Source organism: Castor canadensis, chromosome 8 (assembly GCF_047511655.1).
Source record: "Castor canadensis chromosome 8, mCasCan1.hap1v2, whole genome shotgun sequence".
Lineage (NCBI taxonomy): Eukaryota > Metazoa > Chordata > Mammalia > Rodentia > Castoridae > Castor > Castor canadensis.
This window is the reverse complement of record NC_133393.1, coordinates 105,865,436-105,887,560: the sequence shown is the minus strand read 5'-3', so window position 1 is coordinate 105,887,560 and position 22,125 is coordinate 105,865,436. Positions and strand designations below refer to the sequence as shown.

Below are 22,125 nucleotides of genomic sequence, written 5' to 3'. Positions count from 1 at the left end.
CAGAAGAAGGAAGTAAATAAGATCAGAACAGAAATAATGAAATAGAAACAAGGAAATAATACAAGAGAAAAACAAAACTAAGAGTTGGGGTTTTATAAAGATAAACAAAATAGAGAAACCTTTAGCTAGACTAAATAAGAAAAAAAGAGAAGACTGAAATAATTAAAATCAGAAATGAAAAAAAGAGATGTTACAACTGATACAATAGAAATACAAAGTATTATTAGAGATAATTATATATTATCCCCAAACTTGGGTAACCTAGAAGAATGGGTAGATTTCTAGATATGTAACTCATCAAAGCTAAATCATAAAGAAACTGAAACTCTGAACAGACCAGTAACAAGCAAGAAGATTAAATAAGTAATAAATTTCTATCAAAGAAAAACTCAGAACCTCCTGGCTTTACTGCTGAATTCTACCAAGCATTTAAAGAACAAATACCAATACTTCAGAAACTCTTCCAAAACACTGAGGAGAGAGTAACTTGCAATGTCTTTTTACAAAGCAGCATTATCTTGATACCAAAACCAGACAAAGACATCATAAAACAAAGTCCTACAGGCCAATTTCCTTGATGATTACAGATCTAAAAGTCTTTAATAATATACCAGCAAACCAAATGCCATCACACAATGAAAAAATCATTCCTTATGATCAAGTGGTAGTTATCGCTAGGATGTGAGAAAGGTTTTTGTTGTTGTTGTCAGTGGAGTTTGAATTCAGGGCCTCAGAATTGGCATTCAGGCACCCTACCACTTGAGCCACTCTGCCAGCCCAGAAAGTTTTAACATATGTAAAAGAATAGATTAACATCACATTAACAGAATGAAGGACCATGGAAATAATCTCATTGGATATTAAATAAAAACAAAAAGCATCTTACAATATTTAACATCCTTTCATAATAAAACACTCAAATTAGGTATAGAAGGGATTTGTCTCCACATCTAACAGTCATATATAAGTCCACAGCTAACATCATATTTAACAGTGATAAACTGAAGGTCTATCCTCTAAATAGGGATACCTGTTCTCACCATTTCTTTTCAACATAGTATTGGAAGTCCTTGACAACAATTAGGCAAGAGAAAGAAAAAAAAAAAAAAGGCATCCAAATAAGGAAAGAGAGAAGTGAGGGTGTCACTGTTGACATGATCTTATACTAAAGAAAACTAAAAATTACACAAGAAACCTGTTAGAACTAATAACTAAATGGCAGGGTACAAAATAAACACACAAAAATTGGTAGTTTCTATATGCTAACAATGAATGTTCTGAAAAATAAATCCAAAGGATAATTCCATTTACAAAAGCTATAAAACATATCTAAACTACTAAGGAATAAATTTTAAAAAGGAGATGAAAGATTTGTAGATGAAAACTCTAAAACATTAAGGAAAGATATTGAAGAAGGTTCAAATGAGTAGAAAGATACTTGGTGTTCACAACTGGAAGAATTAACATCATCACTAAAATTCCACACTACACAAAGTGATCTACAGATTCATGCAATCGCAGTCAAATTCCAGTATCTTTTTCCACAGAAATAGGAAAAACAATCCTAAAATTTATATGGGCTCACAACAACAAAAACAAATGGCAAGGTAATCACAAGCAAAAAGAACAAAGTTGAAGACATCACATTATCTGATTTCAAACTATACTACTGTTGAATTTATAACCCTCTGGTGCTGAAAACAGACACACAAGAGAGAAAATCTTGACAAGGCAATTTTCTCTTGATCAAGAGCGTGCAAGCATGTGCTCACTCCAGCTGAGCAAACACACACGGACAAAATGGCTGACAGTGGCTCCTCCTTACATCCCTGATGCAGTCGTACCTGCCCCTCACCTGGGATTTGTCCAGGTCAAAGGTTCACAGTCTTTCCCGATTGACTAAAAGGCTTGGGGGATGGGTTAGGGCATGAAGTTTGGTGGGCAATGGAGTTGTACAGGAATCTGGAAGAAGAAGCAAGGACCCTTTAAACTTGCATGTCACCTAAGATGATGAACTGAGGAATTTTTAAGTAATCTAAGAGGGTAACAAATATTTTGATAGAAAAGATCATTTTTCTTACACTATAAAGTGATGTAAATAGCATAAAAAATAAACTCTCAACCAATGGAACAGAATTCAAAATTCAGAAATAAACCCATTCATAAATGCATTCATGTATGGTCAGTTGATATATGCATATATATGGAAAAGGAAATTCACTGCAGTAAATGGCACTGGGAAAACTGTATTATATTCATGCACAGAAGAATAAAAATGGATCCCCATCTGGCAACATTTACAAAAATCAACTCAAAATGGACTCAGAGCTTAAACATAGACCTGAAACTGTGAAACTATTAGAACAAAACATGGGGAAAACTTTAAGGCATTGGCTGGGCAATGATTGCTTTGGAAATGACACCACAAGCACAGGCAACAAAAGAAAAAAAATCTCCAAATGGGATTACATAAAAATAAAAGCTTTCACATAAAAAAGAAGTAACTAACAGAATGAACAGACAGCCTATGGATTAGGGGAAAATATCTGCAAGCCGTTTATCTGGTAAGAGGTTAATATCCTAAACACGTAAGGAACTCAAACAACTCTATGGAAAGAAAACATCAATCTGATTGAAAAATGAGCAAAGAATCTAAATATATATTCTTAAAGAAGGCCATACAAATGACCAACAGATATATGAAAAAACGCATATCACTAATCATTAGGGACTTGCCAATTCAAAGCACCATGAAATATCATCTTATGGCTGGTGAGAGGTGATGAGAGATGGCCCTGCAAAGGGCAGGATGTAACCAGATTGTGAAGCAACTCTGTGGGCCCTGCTATAATGTGTTTGTCCCATCTTCCTCCAGGGGATGCAGCCAGATGGCCAGATTTATACTTTCAAAAGATCACTGGCAGGGCTAGGGACGTAGCTCAAGTGGTAGAGTGCTTGCCAGGCAAGCACAGAACCCTGAGTTCTACTATGGCAGTAGCCCACATAAACTCAGGATGCCCTGCCCTGTGCAGTGGGCAAAAAACAGGTGAAATCAGGTATGACATACCCTACAGAGAAAGCCTTCTCCTCAGATGTGCAGGACACAGAGAAGGCAGCAATGACTGCTAAAGTCTCTCTCTAAGGTCTTCCTCTTCCTCTTTCTGGTCATTTCTCTCTCTTCCCGCTGCCCCTGGCTCATCTCTGTTTCTCAATTTATAAAAAATTTAAATATATTACATGCATATATATATATATATGTTTATAAAATCTATTTAAATGTATATATTTAATAATATACATTTAATATATTGATAAATGTATCTATTTATATAACCTATATAAATGTATATATTTACAGAAGATAAATGTTGTAAAAAGGGAGGCAACTGAAAAACTGTCTTATAACATGATCTTAGAAAACTTATTAAAATAACCAGAAGTCTATTTGAAAAAGTTATAGACCACATAAGTCCTTAATTGCCACTTTGTGCTCTCTTCTACATGAAAGACTGCATAGTTTTAGAGTCCATACTTCTGCTCTACTCTGAGTGAAGCCTTTTTTGACTGTCATTCTCCCTGCCATATCCACTTCCTGGGGAATCATTCATTTTTCTTCCAGCTGAGTTCTCATTACAGTTTATTCACACTTCTGTATCACCTTGTGCAATATGCCAGTATTATGTATAATTAGCCACAAATCAGTTTACCCAGCTAACCACCTACATTGAGTCTTGCTCAGTTGTGGGTTTCCTGTGCCTAGCACAGTGCCTGGTACCCTAGTAAACTCTCAATAAACGTGTTCATGGATGAACCCTGCCTATACAATGGGGATAAAAAGAAACAGAGATGGTGGTTGGTTTTGTTCAAGGGTTTTTGTTTTGATGCTGTAAAGGTGAAGTTTATGACAGTATCTCGTGGGGAAAATATTTAGCATTTGTAAATTTTTTGATGTGTTCTGCAATCCATATTAGAATTCTGGGACTTGGTACTGAGAAAAACAAAATGATGGAGATTGGACGAGACCTCCAAGTTTCCTCCCTAAAGTTTCCTTGTCTTTTCCCTGGGGGGCATAAATAGAAGCTTAGGGCAAACAGAACCGGAAACCCTACTGGCCATGTGTGGGGGAAAGGCCCCTCCTGTGTAATTGGATGTAAAAAAAAAAAAAAAGAAAATCTCTTTTAGTCAGGCACAGGATTTTGGCTGAAGTTCAGCCACATACCTATTCTAAGTTGAATTTGGGTATAGCCCTAATAATTACTCTTTAGAGAAAGAGCCCAAGAGGTTTACCTGGAGATTTTTTCCAGATGTAAGCAGGTATGTGAGAAGCACAATAATGAAGATGTAAACCGGATGAGGCCATTTTCTGCCCTACAGTCTTCTTTCCAATCCCTCGAATGCTCGGAGATGTTCCCCAGCAATCATGAGGATGATGCAACACAGCCATCTAACAAACACCAGATGCCTGACCAGTCTTATGAGCTGTAGTGTTAAACACAGGGGGGTAAAGCCCCAACTTTGAATGCCTTTGCAGTTATCAACCTGTCATGAATTGTAATCAAACAGAAACAAACCTCTTTATCCCATCAGTTCCTGAGATAGGTCCCTCATATGCCTGGCAGACATGCTCTGGGTGTGGTTGGAGCCCTCAGGAATCTGTCCCCTTGCTCAAGTCTCCTCTCATTGCAGAATCTGACTGACTTATTGACATTAGTAAGGGGATAAGGACACCCCACTCCCACCACCTGGGCTCGATAACTTCCCAGATGAGGAAAGATTAACTGGATCATCTATGCCAGAAACTTTGGTCAAATGCATCTTCAGTATTAGCTCTATTTTACCTGTTTTTCCATATGAGTTCAGAATGTGACTTCTTTTTTCTGGTGGGAGTTAGGATTAGGTATGAAAGTAATATTACAGTATTAAACTTAGCCCTTGGGAAAAAAAGAAACTCTTTGTCACCAAGGTGCAAAAAATTCAAAGTGTACAATGCCTAATTAGCTCCCTCTGCAATAAAGCAGTCACACTGCAGGATATATTTTGGAAGGAAATTTTTCAATTAGCTTGAAATAAGTAAGAAAAGATATAAAAATCTTGCCCCTGTGTTAAAGCCCACCAGCCACTGCACACTACAAACAACTGGCTTCCTTCATTGGAAGCAGTTTATATTTTTTTAGATGGGGTCTTGTTTTTGCCAGGGCCAGCCTCAGTTCATGATTCTCCGATGTCTCCTGTTTAGCTGGGATTATTGACATGCACCACCAAGCCAGCTTTGGAGGCAGTTTTTTATGGTGTAGGGAGCACATGAACCCATACTTCCATTTGAACTTAGCCATGTATTATTAGTGCTATAACTTAACTATTTTGGGCTTTAGTGTCACCATCTTTAAAGTGGGGGAAAAGACCATCTACTTCACATTGGGAATAATGGATCAAGTGACTGAATTACAGAGATTATTTGATCTCTGTTAAGATGAAAAGAAACCCCATAGTGAAATTGAAGGCCTTGGGAATAAAGCTTCAGGTAGACACATGCTAATTCTTATACCTCTCTCCTGGGCTAAGACACATAGCCTTTATTACTCTGCTTTCTAGTTATTTCAACTTCTACACCTGCACCCTATCACGACAGTGCTGACTAAGAAGTTAATGACTGCTAATTGACTTGCCCTTGTTCCAGAAAATCTGTCAGGTTCCTTTCAAGCCTGGGTGATAATAAGGGTAAGCATGTTTGTGCTGGGAGTGGTAGGGTGGACATGGAAGGGTGAAGAGGTGAAAATTCTTAAGATAACAATGAGGCTCCTTGACTGCCATAATTTGAGAAGTTAGCATGGTCTGTAGTCAAACTAAAAATTGAGAAAATCTCATGTGGGCTGAGGATCTGATTTGGCTCAAATTACCATGGCCCTATCCTACAATGGTTCTATGAACACTCCTTGTTCACATGACAGTCTTTCTGGTTGGTAGGTAGAAGGGACCTGCCTGGTTTAGAGCCTATAGTCATCTTCAGGCCAGTGACTCTCAAGATTGGCTTAGGAAAAGACTAACCTCTGGGAACAAGTGCTTGCCAGAATATTCTACCCCAGCATATGGCACTTTTTCAGGTTCCCCATCAAAATGGTAAAACCTCCATCTGGTACATAGAGCATGGCCAACACTGGCTAGAAATTAGGATGGGGTGATTCTGAGCCTGTCCTATAAATAGTTTTTAGATTCAACCTTTTTATTTGTAGCCAGCATCTTCAAGAAGTCAGAAAATAGCAATTTTCTGACAAAAAAAGAGTAGAGATTCCAGTACATGGCACCTTCATAGAAGTCTCTTTAAGGGTTAAAAAAATGATGATGATGAAGAAAGGCAGTCACAGAAGATAGAAGAGATGGAAAAATCATATGTAAATTTATACACTGATATCTGTTCACTAATTCTTGGAGTTACTGGGCTGAACCCTGTCATGGATAGCCTGTGGTTCTAGGCAGGCTCTAGTAAGCTCTACTGGGCACTCAGCTTCAGCCCAGAAATGCAAGCAGAAGTTAAGGTGATGCTGATTGATGAGGACAGGTGAGTCTTCTAGAATGAGATGAGAGGGTATGAAGGATAAGAACGGGCATGAAGTGTTGGGAACACTGTTTAGTCAGAAGAACCACGCATGACAATGCAAGTCATTTTTGAGAGTTAGAAATACTTTTACAATTAATACTAATTGAAGTCTTCTCACACAGTTTCAGAACAATGATTCTCAAACTTGAACAAACACCAGAATCACATAGAGCACCTGCTAAAGCACATATTGCCAGAATTTTTGATTTGGTATGTCTGGGATGAGGCCTGAACATCTGTATTTCTAGCAGGTTCCCAGGTGATGTTGATGCTGCCGCTTGAGGACCACACAATGGGAAGTGCTGTGGTGATGTCCACTGCATGAAATTGTTGGCCTGCCTTTTAGGATCCCAAGAATATAACTTAAAGCATTGACTGAAAAAAGTCTTCAATCACCTCCACTAGTCCTCCCCAAAATAAGCAAAACAAAACAAAGAAATCAAACCTTTCAACAACAAGTAACATTATACCAAAACCCACGTATACAGATGACTTTTAAAGGTAAAAATTAACCCATAAGCAGTGAGGGGCTCTGCACATATTTTCCTAGAGACCAAGCCTTGACAGTAGTATAAGTTCAATGTCAGATGTTTCAACAGAAGACAAGGTATCAGCGTCGTGTCATTCCTGCATCTTTACCCATGCAGTTATCGCAATGGAACTCTCTAAAACCCATGTCTTAAGCCCAAAACTATACCCAAGCTGTTGCTAACTCGCTGTGGTGAGGTGAGGGTTGAATGATTTGACAAAGAGGCCTTTCCCATGGCCTGTGCTATGCAGAGCCCCAACCTCCACGCACACATTTCTCTAAACAAAGGACAGACCTGCCAGTTGAATATGGAGGAAATAGAGTGACCTACTACAAACTCCCATGAATAATCCACACAACTCTGCTAGAAAAAAGTGGAGTCTTCAGGAGTCAGAGAAGAGAAAAACGGATTTTATAAAGACATTTTATTATATAATTTTCATATACAACAAACATAGGAAAAGGGTTCTTAATGAAAGTTTCATGTCACTTTTCCAAAGTTTTGAACTGTCTAGAGAAAAATTATTACAAAGCTATCTAAGTTGGAATAATATTTGACCTTCAAAACAAACTCCCTTCCATTGTTTTTCATATTTAAAGCAAGATATTTTAAACATAAGTAACATGGAGAGGTTTTCAAAAAGGTATGTTGTTTGCATTAAGAATTTAAATGCATCTAAGAAGTGAACAGTTTAAATACATAGATATGTTCTCTACTACGACAGATATTGCTGCTTTCTTCAAACCCACTCTGCCTGGCTATATGTATGGACATATTTTCTGCTTACTAGCAAAACCCTGCCTTGTCCAATAGTACAGTAAGAGCTGGAAGGCAGAGAGGGAGAGTCCCATGCAGGTCCTATGTTAAATGGCATAACTCCCACAGATCACATACACCTCACCATATTGATTCAGTTCATTGCACTCCATATCCTGCAAAAATAAATCTAGTGCTCGACAGCTGACATTATTGCTCACTGACGTTTAGTAATATATTTCTTTAACATAAGACAGAAATATACTGAAATTTGATACCACTTAAACCCAAAAGCAATCTGGAATTAAACCACATGCACACACCCCACTTTTTAATTTTTCCCTTCAATGGATGTTACATTTTTCTTAAAGTTGGTGCTGGAAAAAAATAGCTTTCCTCTAAGAAGAAAAAAAAAGACTAACGATTACTCAAGGAAGATGTTTTATACATTTGTTTTTTATTGTTTGAGGAAAATGCTAAGTCCTGCTGTAAGAAAGGACCAATGACAATCCAGAGTCTCTGGAGAGAGGGAAGAAGCCTCTCATTTATCCTCCTCATCTACCCCAACACTGTGGCACCTATCCAGACAAAAAGCTGGGAGGGGGTTGAGAAGTGCTGGGTGTGCCCCTGAAGGACTGAGGGCAGGCTGTGCCAATGCCACTGGGAAACCCATTTCTTTCTTTAGCCATGCTTCATGGGATCCTCTGGTCATTGTGAAATACTAGGGCTCCCTTTGTAATGTTAGGAAAGACTTTTAGGATGGCCTAGACTATGGTGGCCTGTCTGCTCTTAAATTTTACACCTTATTTCTAGAGGGGAGAAAAACTTGTATTCCAAATGACCCCAGGGTCTGGGGTGAAACATTTGTAGCTGAGGGAGCATCTCCACACTCAGATAAGAGCATGACTCCTGTGGAGCACAATAATGAAATCACTAGGATGTCAGAACCCCGCCCCTCCTGCCCCAGGTGCCCGAAGAGGCATGGAAGCATCTAGACATGGCTGCTTTCACATTTTGATTTGTACAACTTTTCATTCTTGTTTCCCACTGTGTCTTTACAATTTTCAAATGTCCCCTCTTAATATTTATTTTGTTGCTTATAAGGAAAGATGCCAGTCTTCATAAGCAATCAAGGAGTTAAAAATATTTTTTAAAACTTAATTTCAGGATTGTCATTCAAAGTTACAAACCCAATATATATATATCAGTCCCACATTGTACTTTCACACCTAGTACAGCAATACCAACTTTGTTATATCACCACTGTTCATACCTGTGAAAACCTTCATTGTGCACAATGATACCCATTCCACCAGACTAAAGGTTATAAAGCAACTGAGCAGAGCTTCTCAAAGTAAATGCAGCCATATTGCTACAAAGGAAATTTGCTGGCTCTTGGTCCAACTGTTTCCACACCAGTCAGTTAAGTCATCTTCTGCTTCTTTCCATGTCAAATACCTGGGCTTCTGTCTCTGAGGCGATTAGAACCAGATCAGTGTAATTTTACAACACTGACCTTAATTGTATACAATATAGCAATTTTGCCCTGAGAGTATCAATACATTTTACAAATATTATGAGTTGATACATGAAGTAATAGGCACAAAAAGGCTAAATGGCTTGTCCCTTGTCACACAGCAGATTAGTGTTAAGTGTGGACTTGGGCTTGCTTTAATGCCCAACATCTTTCCACAAGGTCACCTGAAACTCTGAGTACGAAGTCCCTACTCTGGATTCTATTTGTTTCCTGGAGTATCCATTCAGCTTTTCTGCCCAGCACTGGATTTTTTTTTTAGTACTCGAGATTTAATTATTGATCTCCGCTATTTCTCATTTCTGCTTCCTTGATGAAGTGTGTTGTCCCTGGCCTTTTATTTTACCCAGGGGAATTTATCAAAATGTCCTTCCAGTTGCGGCTGGCATTATGTATATAGAGAAAAGGTCTTATAAAAAGGCAATGGACAGGTGTTCTTTGTGAACTTGGGACAAAATGGGTCTCAGCATTTGATAATTGTCTTACATTCCAATGGTTTCAATGGAAAATAAAATAAAATAAAAGCTTAACCATGAGGTAATGTTTACTTCTCTGCCACAACAGTCAGTGCGCCCCCTCAGATCTGGCTACAATTTAACATAAGGAAAGACTTTAGACCTTCACACCCTTTCAGTAAAGGGAAAAAAAAAAAACCAAAAACCGACTTTAGCTCAAACTTTCCACAAAGCTGAGAAATCTCCTTAGACATCACTCAGTCTTATCTTAGGTAGATCTGTACAAAAGCCTCAAGGTCATGTGCCTGGATGTCCTGCACTTCCCAGCTCTGCTGCTACCCTGCACAGTACATCTCTATTTTCAGCTCTGAAAACTAAGCACCATCTACCTCTTAAACAAGGAGGAAAAAAAACCCAACAAAACTCAAAAGAAGGCGGGTGCTCAAAGAAAATAATACCTAAAGCTACTTAAGTGACTTATGAAGAAGTTTCACAAAGCTATCTCCATTTGCAAAAGCTATAAACAGTTTCAGATCTAGTTAATAGCAAAATACACAGAAGGGTAGGGCCTCTGTTTAAGCAAAAGAAGAAAAAAATATCAATAGCATAAAATTGCCCTTATACTTTTTGAAAAAATATATCTATTAAGACAAATGATTTTGTTTTCGTTTTTTTTAATAAGCTGTGCATTAAGTACACTTTGTTTCCATTGTGTCCCTTGACTCTATAGCTCTGCTCTGTTTGCTGGAACTGGGCTGCTGGCTCCGCTGCCTCCTTCTGCCCCACTGCTGTCTGCAGGCGTGAAAGACAAGGATGCTGAATTGATGCAGTATCTTTTGCCGGTTGGACGAGGTCCATCATCAAAAATGTGCCCAAGATGAGCACCACACTGCAAGAGAAGAAATAAGGGAGAAGCATGTACAAAGCAGGCTTTGAGAGGAACTCACAGTAAGCAGTTTAAATGGATGGTCAGCCTGTGCAGAAATGATGGAAAGCATCCTGGATGATTTCTAATCTGCCAGTCAATAGCTGAAGGATGGTTTCTGGCAGGCTTTGTACCACATGCTGAGAATAAAAAATACTAGAATTGTGCATATAAGAAATCATTTAGGAGCCACTGTATTTTTTGATCTGCAAAGTCTCCCCGGCAGCTGAAAAATGACTGCAGTAATTTTAGGAATTGAATTGACCCTTGATCTCTCCTTGTAAGAAACATGTCAGAATAAAATCTCTCCCCCATGGCATTACTTTTGGCTTTGGATGGGTGGGTTTCAGATATGCAGAAGTCCACTGTAAAAGATACTATTTAACTGGCCATGACGGAGGTGATGTTTGCTTTCATGGGCAGTAAAACTTAACATCAGACAAGCATTGGATGTTCTTGGAACCCAGTGAAGCAATGGCAAGGTTCAGTAGATTTATGTCACAGTCACCAGGGCTGCAAGTGTAGCAAATGGAAGCATCTCTAGCCCACACAATTGCTTTTTCCTAGCTTCTAATAGGTGCAGTGTCATGCTGGCTTCTTTACTCAAATGAAGTACATTGAGTGGAGAAGGAAGTAGCTGCTTAGCTAAAAACAATGCTACTGATTGTTCAAAAGGAGAAAAAGCCTAGAGTTCAGACTGACAGAAGGAGGGATGGTTGGTTATGGCCCAATGAGCAAAGCCCTGCCCTGAGTGCTTCAATACTGGGTATGTCTCCAGGAGATGAGTGCACATGTCACACTTGCACATATCCCATCCTTTCTGAGCAGGGATGGGGTAAGGAGACAGAGACCTTAGCATACTACATTCAACCAGACTGCAAAAATAGATCATTTGTCACATCACAGAGAAACCAAAGGCTGGGGAAAATGGCTTCCACTTAAGTCTTTTAACAGACATTGTGGAGTGTTACTGTTCTAAACTCTGGAGGTACAGGAACAATCCCTGTCCTCATAGAGCTTATGTGCCAGTGGGAGGGACTGACAACATGCAAGAAAAGAAGTGAACTGTAAAGTACAGTTGTTAGAAATCAATGCTAAGGAAGGAAAAAAGGAAAATGATGTGAAAGATGAGGACATACCAAGATTCAGGGGCTATCTCCCCAAGGTGACTCTGGAATAAAGATGTAAAGGAAGTGCATTTCTAGGAGAGAGCATTTCAAGGACAGGGAAGAGTCAAGATTTAGGTGAGGATATGACAGAAAAGGCATATAGGTTATTTATTAATTCTTCTCACTGAGCTGGTTTAGTGTATAAAATGCTTATAAATTGCAGGGAAAGAGAGTATGAATTGATAAATGATGGGAGGGCTGAGATACCAAATGTACATGATGAAAGCAAAATGTGGAAGGATGCTCATTACAATGGAAAGAACTAGAAACCCTCCTTAAGGGTTCTGTAGTTATTAGTAAACAGCACAGATAGGAACTTTGACTATATGGCACTTCCAGTTTAAAAGTGCATTTTGATTTTACTGCCAACATACTGTGTCAGCTTTATGAAAGAATTAAAAATGAACCCTGAACTGATTTGATTTATTGACTGGAAAAATATGGAATAGTCCTAAAAACCAATCTTGCATTATTTTACCACATTCTATGCATGTTTAGGTAATGTCAAAGCTGAAAGCTCAGATTGCCTTTCCTATCTGTAAACAATTGAGGCCAAATTTTCAGGCACCATCCACTAAGATGCACCAGTAAAAATCCATATGGCTACTCAATCGGAAAACCCCTATTTCTGCCTGCCAAAACAGCCAGGGAGCAGGCCGACAGGAACTAGTGCTCTCAGTGACTGGTGTGTGTGCAGTTACTGAGCTCACATGCAGTTCAGCACTTTGATCACTTGGCATTTGAGAGGTAAAGTTTTTAAATAAAAGCTTTAGGTAGGGGTGCATTTGTGTGTGCTCAAATGTTTAATGATAGAACACAACTATGCGGGCAAAATAAATGATATTGCCTTCTTTTATTAATCATCTCTTGAGCATATTGAGAAAGCAGTTCTATTTACATTACTTCCCTCACAAAAGTATAGTAAGGATGTACTTGAAGCTGTCTAGGAGTAAGTTATGGGGTCCTCATTTCCCACATCATTTATTTTAGAAACCCAAATTATTGAAATTTAATCTGTTGAACTGAGTTCGTTTTCAACCTGTAATTTCATTTGCTAATCTGAAACTAGTTTTCCAGTTAAAGAGAAAAGGCCAATTCTCACGTATTTTCAATACAGCTAAAAGAAAAAGGGAGGTGAGGAAAATAAATTATAGTTAGGAAAAGGCAAGAAAATTCATTTGCAAGCAAATACATGGGCCAGGGATGGGGTAGGGCAATCTTCAGAAAAGGCATGAGTCCCCTACAAATGAAAGTGAAGGCTTCAAGCAAGATGGCTTCATCTTGCTTGTCACAAGATGTTCTAAAAAAGTCACCCTAGGCTTAGGTTACCGAAGGTGCAGCAGGTGCTGATTTACATCTGTGCCAGCACAAACGTGCCCAAGCACTGCCTGCAAAGTGGCAAAGCTATTTGTCTGAGGGATGACATCACACATAAAAAGATGGGCTTCCAAAATACCAGATCTTCCCAGTCTCCCATAAGACTATTCTCCGTTTAAGAGTGTGCAAGCCCAAAGGCACCTCCCTGAGGGGAACGCACATGGAGCCCATTCTTTCTAGCTTCTAGCCCTAGCCAAGGGCTGGAATGATGAATGGAAGTTGTCAGTGATGCATTGTTTCCTTAGCCACCTACGAGCTCTGCCTCCCTGGCTCCAGCCAACTGGCAATGTATTGGGATCTCTCAGCACACCTGGCTGTAACTGAAACAAACTGGTTGCCCATTGAAGAAATCTCTGTTCATGATTTATTTTAGGATAGGATCTTTGCAGTGTGTTTTGAAAATTGTTTTTAATGATCTTGCAGTTCTTTGTTTTAAGGTAAATACATATCACAACTCAATATTCTAATCTTCATTCTGAAGAAGCACAGATAATTGATCAAAAGGAAAAAATTATTTCCCACAGGAATCCTTTATCACCTAAGCCTCCCACTCAGAAAAGCTGGCAAGAACCTGCAGAGAACCAAAGGAAAGAATCTCCTAAAAAATAGATTGAGCATCAAATTTAACATAATTCCTTAAAATCTGACTGCAATTCTCAATTGTGTGCATAAGAAACACAAACAGTGTATTCAACACAGTTACATATTTTTGCACTGATGTATTTCCCCTTGTCCTAGAGGCTTTCTTCTGGCTACTCCTGGGATGTTCAGGCTTTATTATTGTCATTTTCTCGTAAGTGTTTGATCTACATGATAGCATGAAGCACTGTCAAAGAGGGGCTTTTACACTTGGGCACATGGGCAGCATGGGAGAGAGAAAACAGTTTTAAGAAGAAAAGCAATTTACTTTGCCAGTAATATTCTGTTTTCTCCCACTGTTATTGAAGACACTTGTGTGTAAGTAGAGGCTCTTTTCCTCTGTGCTTATGATATTAATCTTTTGCCAAGGAAATGATTGTGAAGTCACCAGTTTAGCATTATGACTTTACTGAAAGATCAAGAAAAAGAGAGATGGGCTGTGAGTCTGAAACCCTATTGTAACACATGGGTATCTTTAATCATCAGCAATATATGAGTTGTCATCTACAGAAGATTAATAAGGTTTGGAGTTTTACCAAAAACTGCTTAACTTTTGAGAAATACTTTGCATTGGTGGATATTCACCTTTCTGTTGATTTGGCCAACTTAGGATAAATTAAAAATGATCTAAAACAAATCTAAGGGACTCTACGATAGACTCTAGCAGTCATAGCATCAGTAACAAATAAACTCCAACTTGGCTAAATTCAAAGATCTGTTGGTTTCCTTAAAGATTATTACAGAAAGTTAAGTGATTTATTAGTCTCCCATTTGGTCCAGATGTAGAATTTTGAACTGAAGAAGAAAGAATTCCCCAAGTATTTCCAGGAGGGATTTAACTTTGCTAAGCTACAGCTTCTACCATGCAAACCTTACCTCTTTGCAGTGAACTTATACTCCTGACAAAGCACACCTTAACAGCCTGGGCTTGGAGGCTTAGAGAAAAGTCATCAAACAATTACTCACAGTAGTCACTGAAACTGGAATAGAATTAATGTATTTTATCACAAACTGAAAATATAAATAAAATTAAGTTAGATTCTTTGCCATTGAAAAGTATTAGGAAATGGCTGTGGCCAGGGAGAAGATACCTGCGCCCAGCAAAGAAGAGAAATCTAAGATAAAGATCCTCTTTTGCGGGACATGCCTGTAATTCCAGTATTTGGGAGGCTGAGTAAGGCAAGCTCAAGGCCAGCTTGGACAACTTAGTGAGACCCTGACTCAAAATAAAATATAAAACTTGGCTGGCAATATAGTTCAGTGATACCGCACTTGCCTACCATGTACAAAGCCTTGGCTTCCACGCTCACTACTGAAGGAAAAAATGAAAAACCTCTCTTTGGAAGAAAGCATTCAAAGTGAATTCCTCAATTTACTAGGTAGAATGGTAAAAGAAACAAATATGAAATTCAGAAAGCAACAGGATAACCTATTTCCTTCATGAGTAGCAACCATAATGAAGGCAATGAAGAGTCACTACACCCTTGCTTTTTTCAATTCAAAAGTCAGGTAGTGTGCTAAGTTTCTTATACAACACTTCCTTTACAATGACCTGATTATAAAATTTGGAAAAGTGGTAATAGGACTGAATTAATCTTGATACGTTCCAAAAATTTTTACTAAAAACACTATTACCTAAAAAAGTTATCAGACACATGGAAAAACAACAGTGTACTGTGAAGAGGTGATTAGTTACCAGCTCCCAATCTGTCTACAATTCCAATATAAACATTAGTCCTAATTCACTGCATGGATGGTGTTGATTCAGATCACAATTAAAAGAGGGAAAAAAGACTTGTAATGCAAAGAAAGAATTAGGGATCCATAGATCAGCAAAAATATTACCATATTGTCAGATTGGCATGTTAAGTCTACTGATTTTATCTATATAGGCTCAGTTCATTTACAGAAATTGGCAGAAAATGGGTCTATGTATTTAGATATTCCACCTTTCCCATAAGGAAAGTATTCTATATGACATACTCAGCTGAGAATGCCCATAAGACACTAATAGTATCTAATAGGTTCTTCATAGCACAGGTCATAATGATGCAATTCACTCCAGAGAAAAGACAAGCCATGTGAATTCAAAAAAATATTTTAGAAAAAGGAAAAGCAATTCAAAGAAGTTTCTCACACCATTTCATCATCAAACCAGCAATGAAATCAAACAAATAAAACAAAACCAAAAATAAAAAAAGGAAGATGTGAACAAAAGAGATGATGTAAACTGGTTTAAAAAAAAAAAAGGTAAACTGACAATGAAAACTAGTGCTAATAATGAGAAAGTAGGAATCAAAACACAACTGGTTCTATACACAATGGAATTTTATGCAGCCATGAAGAAGAACGAAATGTTATCATTCGCTGGTAAATGGATGGAATTGGAGAACATCATTCTGAGTGAGGTTAGCCTGGCCCAAAAGACCAAAAATCATATGTTCTCCCTCATATGTGGACACTAGATCAAGGGCAAACACAACAATGGGATTGGACTTGGAGCACATGATAAAAGCGAGAGCACACAAGGGAGGGGTGAGGATAGATAAGACACCTAAAAAATTAGCTAGCATTTGTTGCCCTTAACGCAGAGAAACTAAAGCAGATACCTTAAAGGCAACTGAGGCCAATAGGAAAAGGGGAATAGGTACTAGAGAAAAGGTTAGATCAAAAAGAATTAACCTAGAAGGTAACACCCACGCACAGGAAATCAATGTGAGTCAATGCCCTGTATAGCTATCCTTATCTCAACCAGCAAAAACCCTTGTCCCTTCCTGTTATTGCTTATACTCTCTCTACAAAATTAGAAATAAGGGCAAAATAGTTTCTGCTGGATATTGAGGGGGTGGGGGGGAGAGGGAGGGGGCGGAGTGGGTGGTAAGGGAGGGGGTGGGGGCAGGGGGGAGAAATGAACCAAGCCTTGTATGCACATATGAATAATAAAAAAAAAGGAAAAAAAAAAACCACAACTGGTTGCTCTATTATGGGAACTAATAATTTGCTTATTTTTTAAAGGCAAGGTAAAAAGGACTCACAAGAAAAAAGGAAAGAAAACAATAAAAGAAAATCATAAAAAGGAAAATAAGCATGAGTGTGAAATACCCAAATTAGAAGATAAAGAATTGAAAGATCCCGAGCACACTTCAATGTGGTGTGCTGTTACTGTATTTGGGTGGTACTCTCTATTCTGTCCACACAGAGCAGAGCCCAGCAAGTATGGCATTCTTTAGTGCTAAAGGAATAGGTTAGTGTTAGCTATTCATACAATTATTAGGGAATAACCCAAAGAGCAGTAATAGTAACCTTGGCATTGAACCAAAGGGCCAAGAGCTGTGCTGGTTTTGGTTTGACATTTTTTATGAGTGTTTCCCAATTTTGGCAACACTTGTGGGCTTCATTTTCTCTGCGGCCACTGTCCAATTGTGAATTACAAGAGTTAGTCACAAAGAAACCAGAAAATAGTAGTGTCTTTAGGAAAGTTAATATCTCATGCCTCACTTTTTCTGTCTTTTTAATTTTGCTTTCATAGGACTCAATGCTTGAAAATGAATGTGAGCAAAAAGGAAAGTATATTTAACAACCTTAAATGCAGCTCAAAACCAAAAACAAAAAACAACTATTAGCCTTAAGAGAGGGTTACTAAGTACCATGTACCTAGGTTACAAATTACCATATACTATCTTGCTTACCTTTTGTCAAAAATTTTAGATTCTTGACTATAAAATCTCAATTTTTGTAAGTTATAAAATCACCAATTATAATTTAGTTGAATTTAAAACTGAATTGCATTAAAGCAACTTCTGGGAAATCATGGGATTTAAAATTTTTTATTTTAGTATAACTCTTTCCAGTGTCTTACTCTGCTCTCCTCCCCCTTCCCTAAAGAGCTCTCCAGCCAGACTGCCTAAATTCAAGTCTCAGATCTGCTATTTAAATCTCCATAAATTTACTCATTATCCTATTTTTTGCCTCATTTTCTTCAACTGGAAAATAGGAGGGAACAACCACCTGTCATAGAAAGTTACTGTGAGCATTAACCAGGGGAACTTTAAAAAATGCTACTGTGAAGGCTGCACCCAGTACAATTAAATCAGAGTCTTCAGGAATGAAACCCAGCATCAGAAAGTTCCACTATCATGCTCAGAGACTCATTTCTGAGAAACAAGAGTGAACTGAAAATATGATCAAGATAAAATATGAAGTCTGCTTTTTCAAGGGAGAGAGTGGTCCTCAAATTTGGAAGACAGTACACTTGCCAGCCTTATTTGTTTTAATTGAAAACAGAAGTTCATCAGATGGTGAGGTTCAATCCAATCTCCCTCCCTACTTGGTAGTAAATATGCCACCTACTCACTAAAAATCTTGTGCCTGATGAAGGGGTTAAAGAAAAATGATAAAGGGCAAACAGAAGAATGCTGCGGGAGGCCCATGTGGCAGGCAACTTTGCTATTGCAGCTGCCTGATTGTGCTCCCACTACTTCTTATCTGTGCAATGGACATCGCTGGACAAAACACTCTGTAATATCAATGAATGTCAATGCCACAACATTTGAACTATACATTTCACTTATTTAAAGTGGACTTGTAGAAGTGGACTGCCTACTAAGAGTATGCCATTGCTTTATTTTGTGTACATGGAAGTTTTAGCTATGTTTCTGGGTTTAAAGCACAAAATATCCACAAGTTTAAGTCTCAATATGTTAACTATTTTTGCACCCTCCTCATTTTCTCCCTTGGAGCCAGCATTAATTTGGTTAAAGAAGAACGGACAGAACTAATTAGGACATCCTTGAAAAGAGGATAAGTCTACATGCTAGGAGAAACAGAGAACGAATTACCTTCTCTCATATTTCTACTGTGCTCCAACTATCCAACCACTGAACTTCTGCTTTCTACAGCCTCTAGTTAACCTCTCTCCTAGTGTTCACCTAAGAAAAGCTCCTTCTAGGGTCTTCATTGACTATGTTTGGATCACAGTCAGTGGAGTCACTACGTCTGAAGAGCAGGTGCACAGAACTGCAGGTAGAGGGACATTATCGTTATATTAGGTTATACAAGGCCGTATAATGAAATCTTCATATGCCCTCAAAACAGCCCACTTCCTATTATATGGAGTCAAATGAAGATTTTTTTCCTACTGATGATTTTGTTTAATAGTGCTGAAGCCAACAACTGGCATTTCATTAGACTTGCTAAACACCTAAAGACTGAAGTATCATTCAGACTTCAAAAAGCCTTCATTGTGTCTTCTGAAGACTTCATTTTGCCCCTCTTGTGAACAGTCACAGCTTTAGCTGCTATATTTAGTACAATCAGGAGTCTTTGAAGTATTTGCAATACAGAGTGAGCAGCCTATTGGGTATTCAGGTGGGGTAACTGACCTGAGAGCAGCTTGTTTCCACCCTGTGCATCCCATAGGAAAAGTCATCTGTGAATGTGATTGCCTCAGAACTGATCACATCATGGAAGGAAGGCCAACCTGAGGCAGAACAGGCACAAGAACAGAGGAGAAAAGTATAGCCTTGGGTTAGAATGCAATTTTAAAGAAATATTAAGCAAATAACATAAATCTTTAGCAAATGACTCAGCCTTACTTTTTCAACCTGAGGGGGGAAAAGGTCAACAGCTGAAGGATAAAATATTTTGCAAAAGTACAATTACTTTTTAAAAATAATGTATTTCTCACATTCATATTATAGTTGCGTTGGAGTTTTGTGTTTCCTGAGACTTTCTTAGATCATTCAACAGATTTTCATAGAATTTCTAAACTTAGAATGCTTTGTCACCATTCTTCCTCCTGTCTTCAGTCACATGACTTTAAAGCACTATTAATCTTTCATTATAACATTTTCCAAAACACAATCAAATTGGTCTGGTGGTTAACTTATCAACTATATCATGCTTGTTTAGATAGCATACTTTTTCAATACTTAGTTTGGATCCAAATATAAAAAGATGAATAACCTGTTGTCTATCTCAATTTAGTCTCTTTCCTAGAACAGAGTGTATTTGGAGCATTGCACCTATTTTGTAGGAAAGAGGCCTGCTCACTTCCTAGCAGTGTTCCTCAGGCATCCAGGTAACACCTTGTATTGAATGGAGTATTTTTTCAATTCTAATCATTTAAAAAAACTTTCACATTTTGTGAAATTTTATTGTAAGCAGGCCATAATGTTTGTACAAATGTTTTGAGTATACAGTTTGGTGTTTTGTTCCGTATTTATGGGCATGTTTTTACATTTCCCCAAAATATTTGTGGAGTTTCAGAACCGAAGTCAAATACCCAAATGATAAAAGAGATGTGATGCTGCAGAATTGCTGGCATACTACTGTTTTTTTTCCCCTTTTTTAGGAGCCAAATTTATTCCTGTAGAAAAGAGGAAGCACTTTAAAAACACAGTGCTTCGTGGTAATACACATATTGAAAGAACACAGAATGCAAACTTCAACAATATGATTTCCAGTTTCCAACAAAACAAATCAGCTCACGCTAACCAAGTTTTTATAAGAAACTTGCCCAAGCTCCCCATCCCCCACTCTACAAAAGTATAGTTTTCATAGTCAGTGCCAGATTTAACACTATGAGTTTAAACACTTTACAGTTCCTTGATGCGGGCTCAATATTACTACAAATATCAGGAAAACCTTAACCTTCTACACTATAGTATTTCACAAATTAATTATGCTGAGACTAACTAGGATTTTTAAGAAAATTCATTTTTCCCTATTTCTAAATTCTAAATAGTTCTTGAATATATTTGAAACTGCAGTATATTTGGTTTACAATGAATACTTGACACATTTAGGTGTTTATTCAATGAAAGAAGTGCCAACTGCTAGTGAAAACAGTTTAATGGTGATTCTTAAGGACACTGAAAAATAAAGTCATTTATCTATGAAAAGAATTAAAAACCATTGTGTTATTTTCTTTTTTAACCTTCCATGACATAACTCCTTTGATGGTAGTTTAAAGCAACTAATGTGGGGCTGGGAAAGGACACACTTGATTCAGTAGTAAACAGATAAAAAGACTCAAGAGTTTATGTTGTGGTTTTAAATTTACCATAAGGCTACTTTCCCCCTAACACACAAACATTTTCCTATTTCTAAAATTCAAAATAGATATGGAGGAATGTGTGCATCTGTGTGTGTGTGTATATATATATATACACACACACATATATACAAATATATATATTTCCCTCTTTTATGTATACCTCTGTATCTTTATATAGACTTATTTTGTTCTGTTTATCACATTGAACTTCTGATTCATCTGTTTTCATACATTCTTCCTTGATTAGATGGTGAGCACCTAGACTGTCTAAACTCATAGACCTGTGTATTGTCACTGTCTACCATGGTGTCCAGCATAAAGGCAGAGCTCAAGTGTTTCCAGTAAGCCTTAAATAAGCAAGTGGGATAATTACAGCATGTCACAGAGGCCTGTAGGAAAGAAAATATCATCAGACTCCTTTTTTAACAGACTAGATTAAGAAATATCCATGCTAGTTTCTCTCTGTAGTATTCAACTTGGCTCAATCACTATAATTAAGCCTCACTACATGAGTAGGGCAGTAGCCTTATTATGTGCTTAGGATGGTAGAACATGCAGGTCATCTTGGTCACTCATTGTGCAGGGTTCTGGGGGAAAGGGAGCAGAAGGATAAGTTACTTGCCAAGGTTACAAAGGAAGTAAAAAGCAAAGCCAAAACTAGAATCTGAGCATTTAGACTTTCCTCTTAGACTCTCTTCTTATATCCCATTTTATTCTTCCATGAAAGGCTCAGAAGTCCTTCATTTCTGAACATTCTAGCAGGAAAAAGGATGCAGATTTTAAGAAATGTGTTTACTGTAGTCTTGTCTGAATTAGTTGATTGCTGTACTGCTGCACTTAGGGGACTCTGGGTAGAAGCAGATAATGAATGTATCTTAAACAATATTGATTCTCTCACCTTCTAATGATCAAAGTATTCAAATAACTGCCCAAGAGTCATGATGTAAATGAGGAAATCTAGTTTGAGACACACACACACACACACACACACACACACACACACACACACACTTAGCCTTAGGCAGTGACACTGAGAAAACTGTCAGCTGTATCTGGAGTTTCTTACTTCTTTCCTAATAATTCTAATT

The 22,125-nt window shown here is 37.9% G+C and overlaps 1 protein-coding gene across 1 annotated transcript in view; it reads right to left on the bottom strand.

Annotated features, from left to right (window-relative positions):
- Positions 1-7,532: 7,532 nt before the first annotated feature.
- Positions 7,533-22,125, bottom strand: part of Msrb3 (methionine sulfoxide reductase B3) — a 166,167-nt gene continuing 151,574 nt past the window's right edge. Inside the window, exons 6-7 of the mRNA XM_020154069.2 lie at positions 19,362-19,459; positions 7,533-10,759 (exon numbers count right to left, since the gene is read on the bottom strand). Of these exons, the coding sequence (XP_020009658.1) occupies positions 10,595-10,759; positions 19,362-19,459 (263 nt within the window). The 3' untranslated portion in view covers positions 7,533-10,594. The remainder of the gene's footprint in view (positions 10,760-19,361; positions 19,460-22,125) is intronic.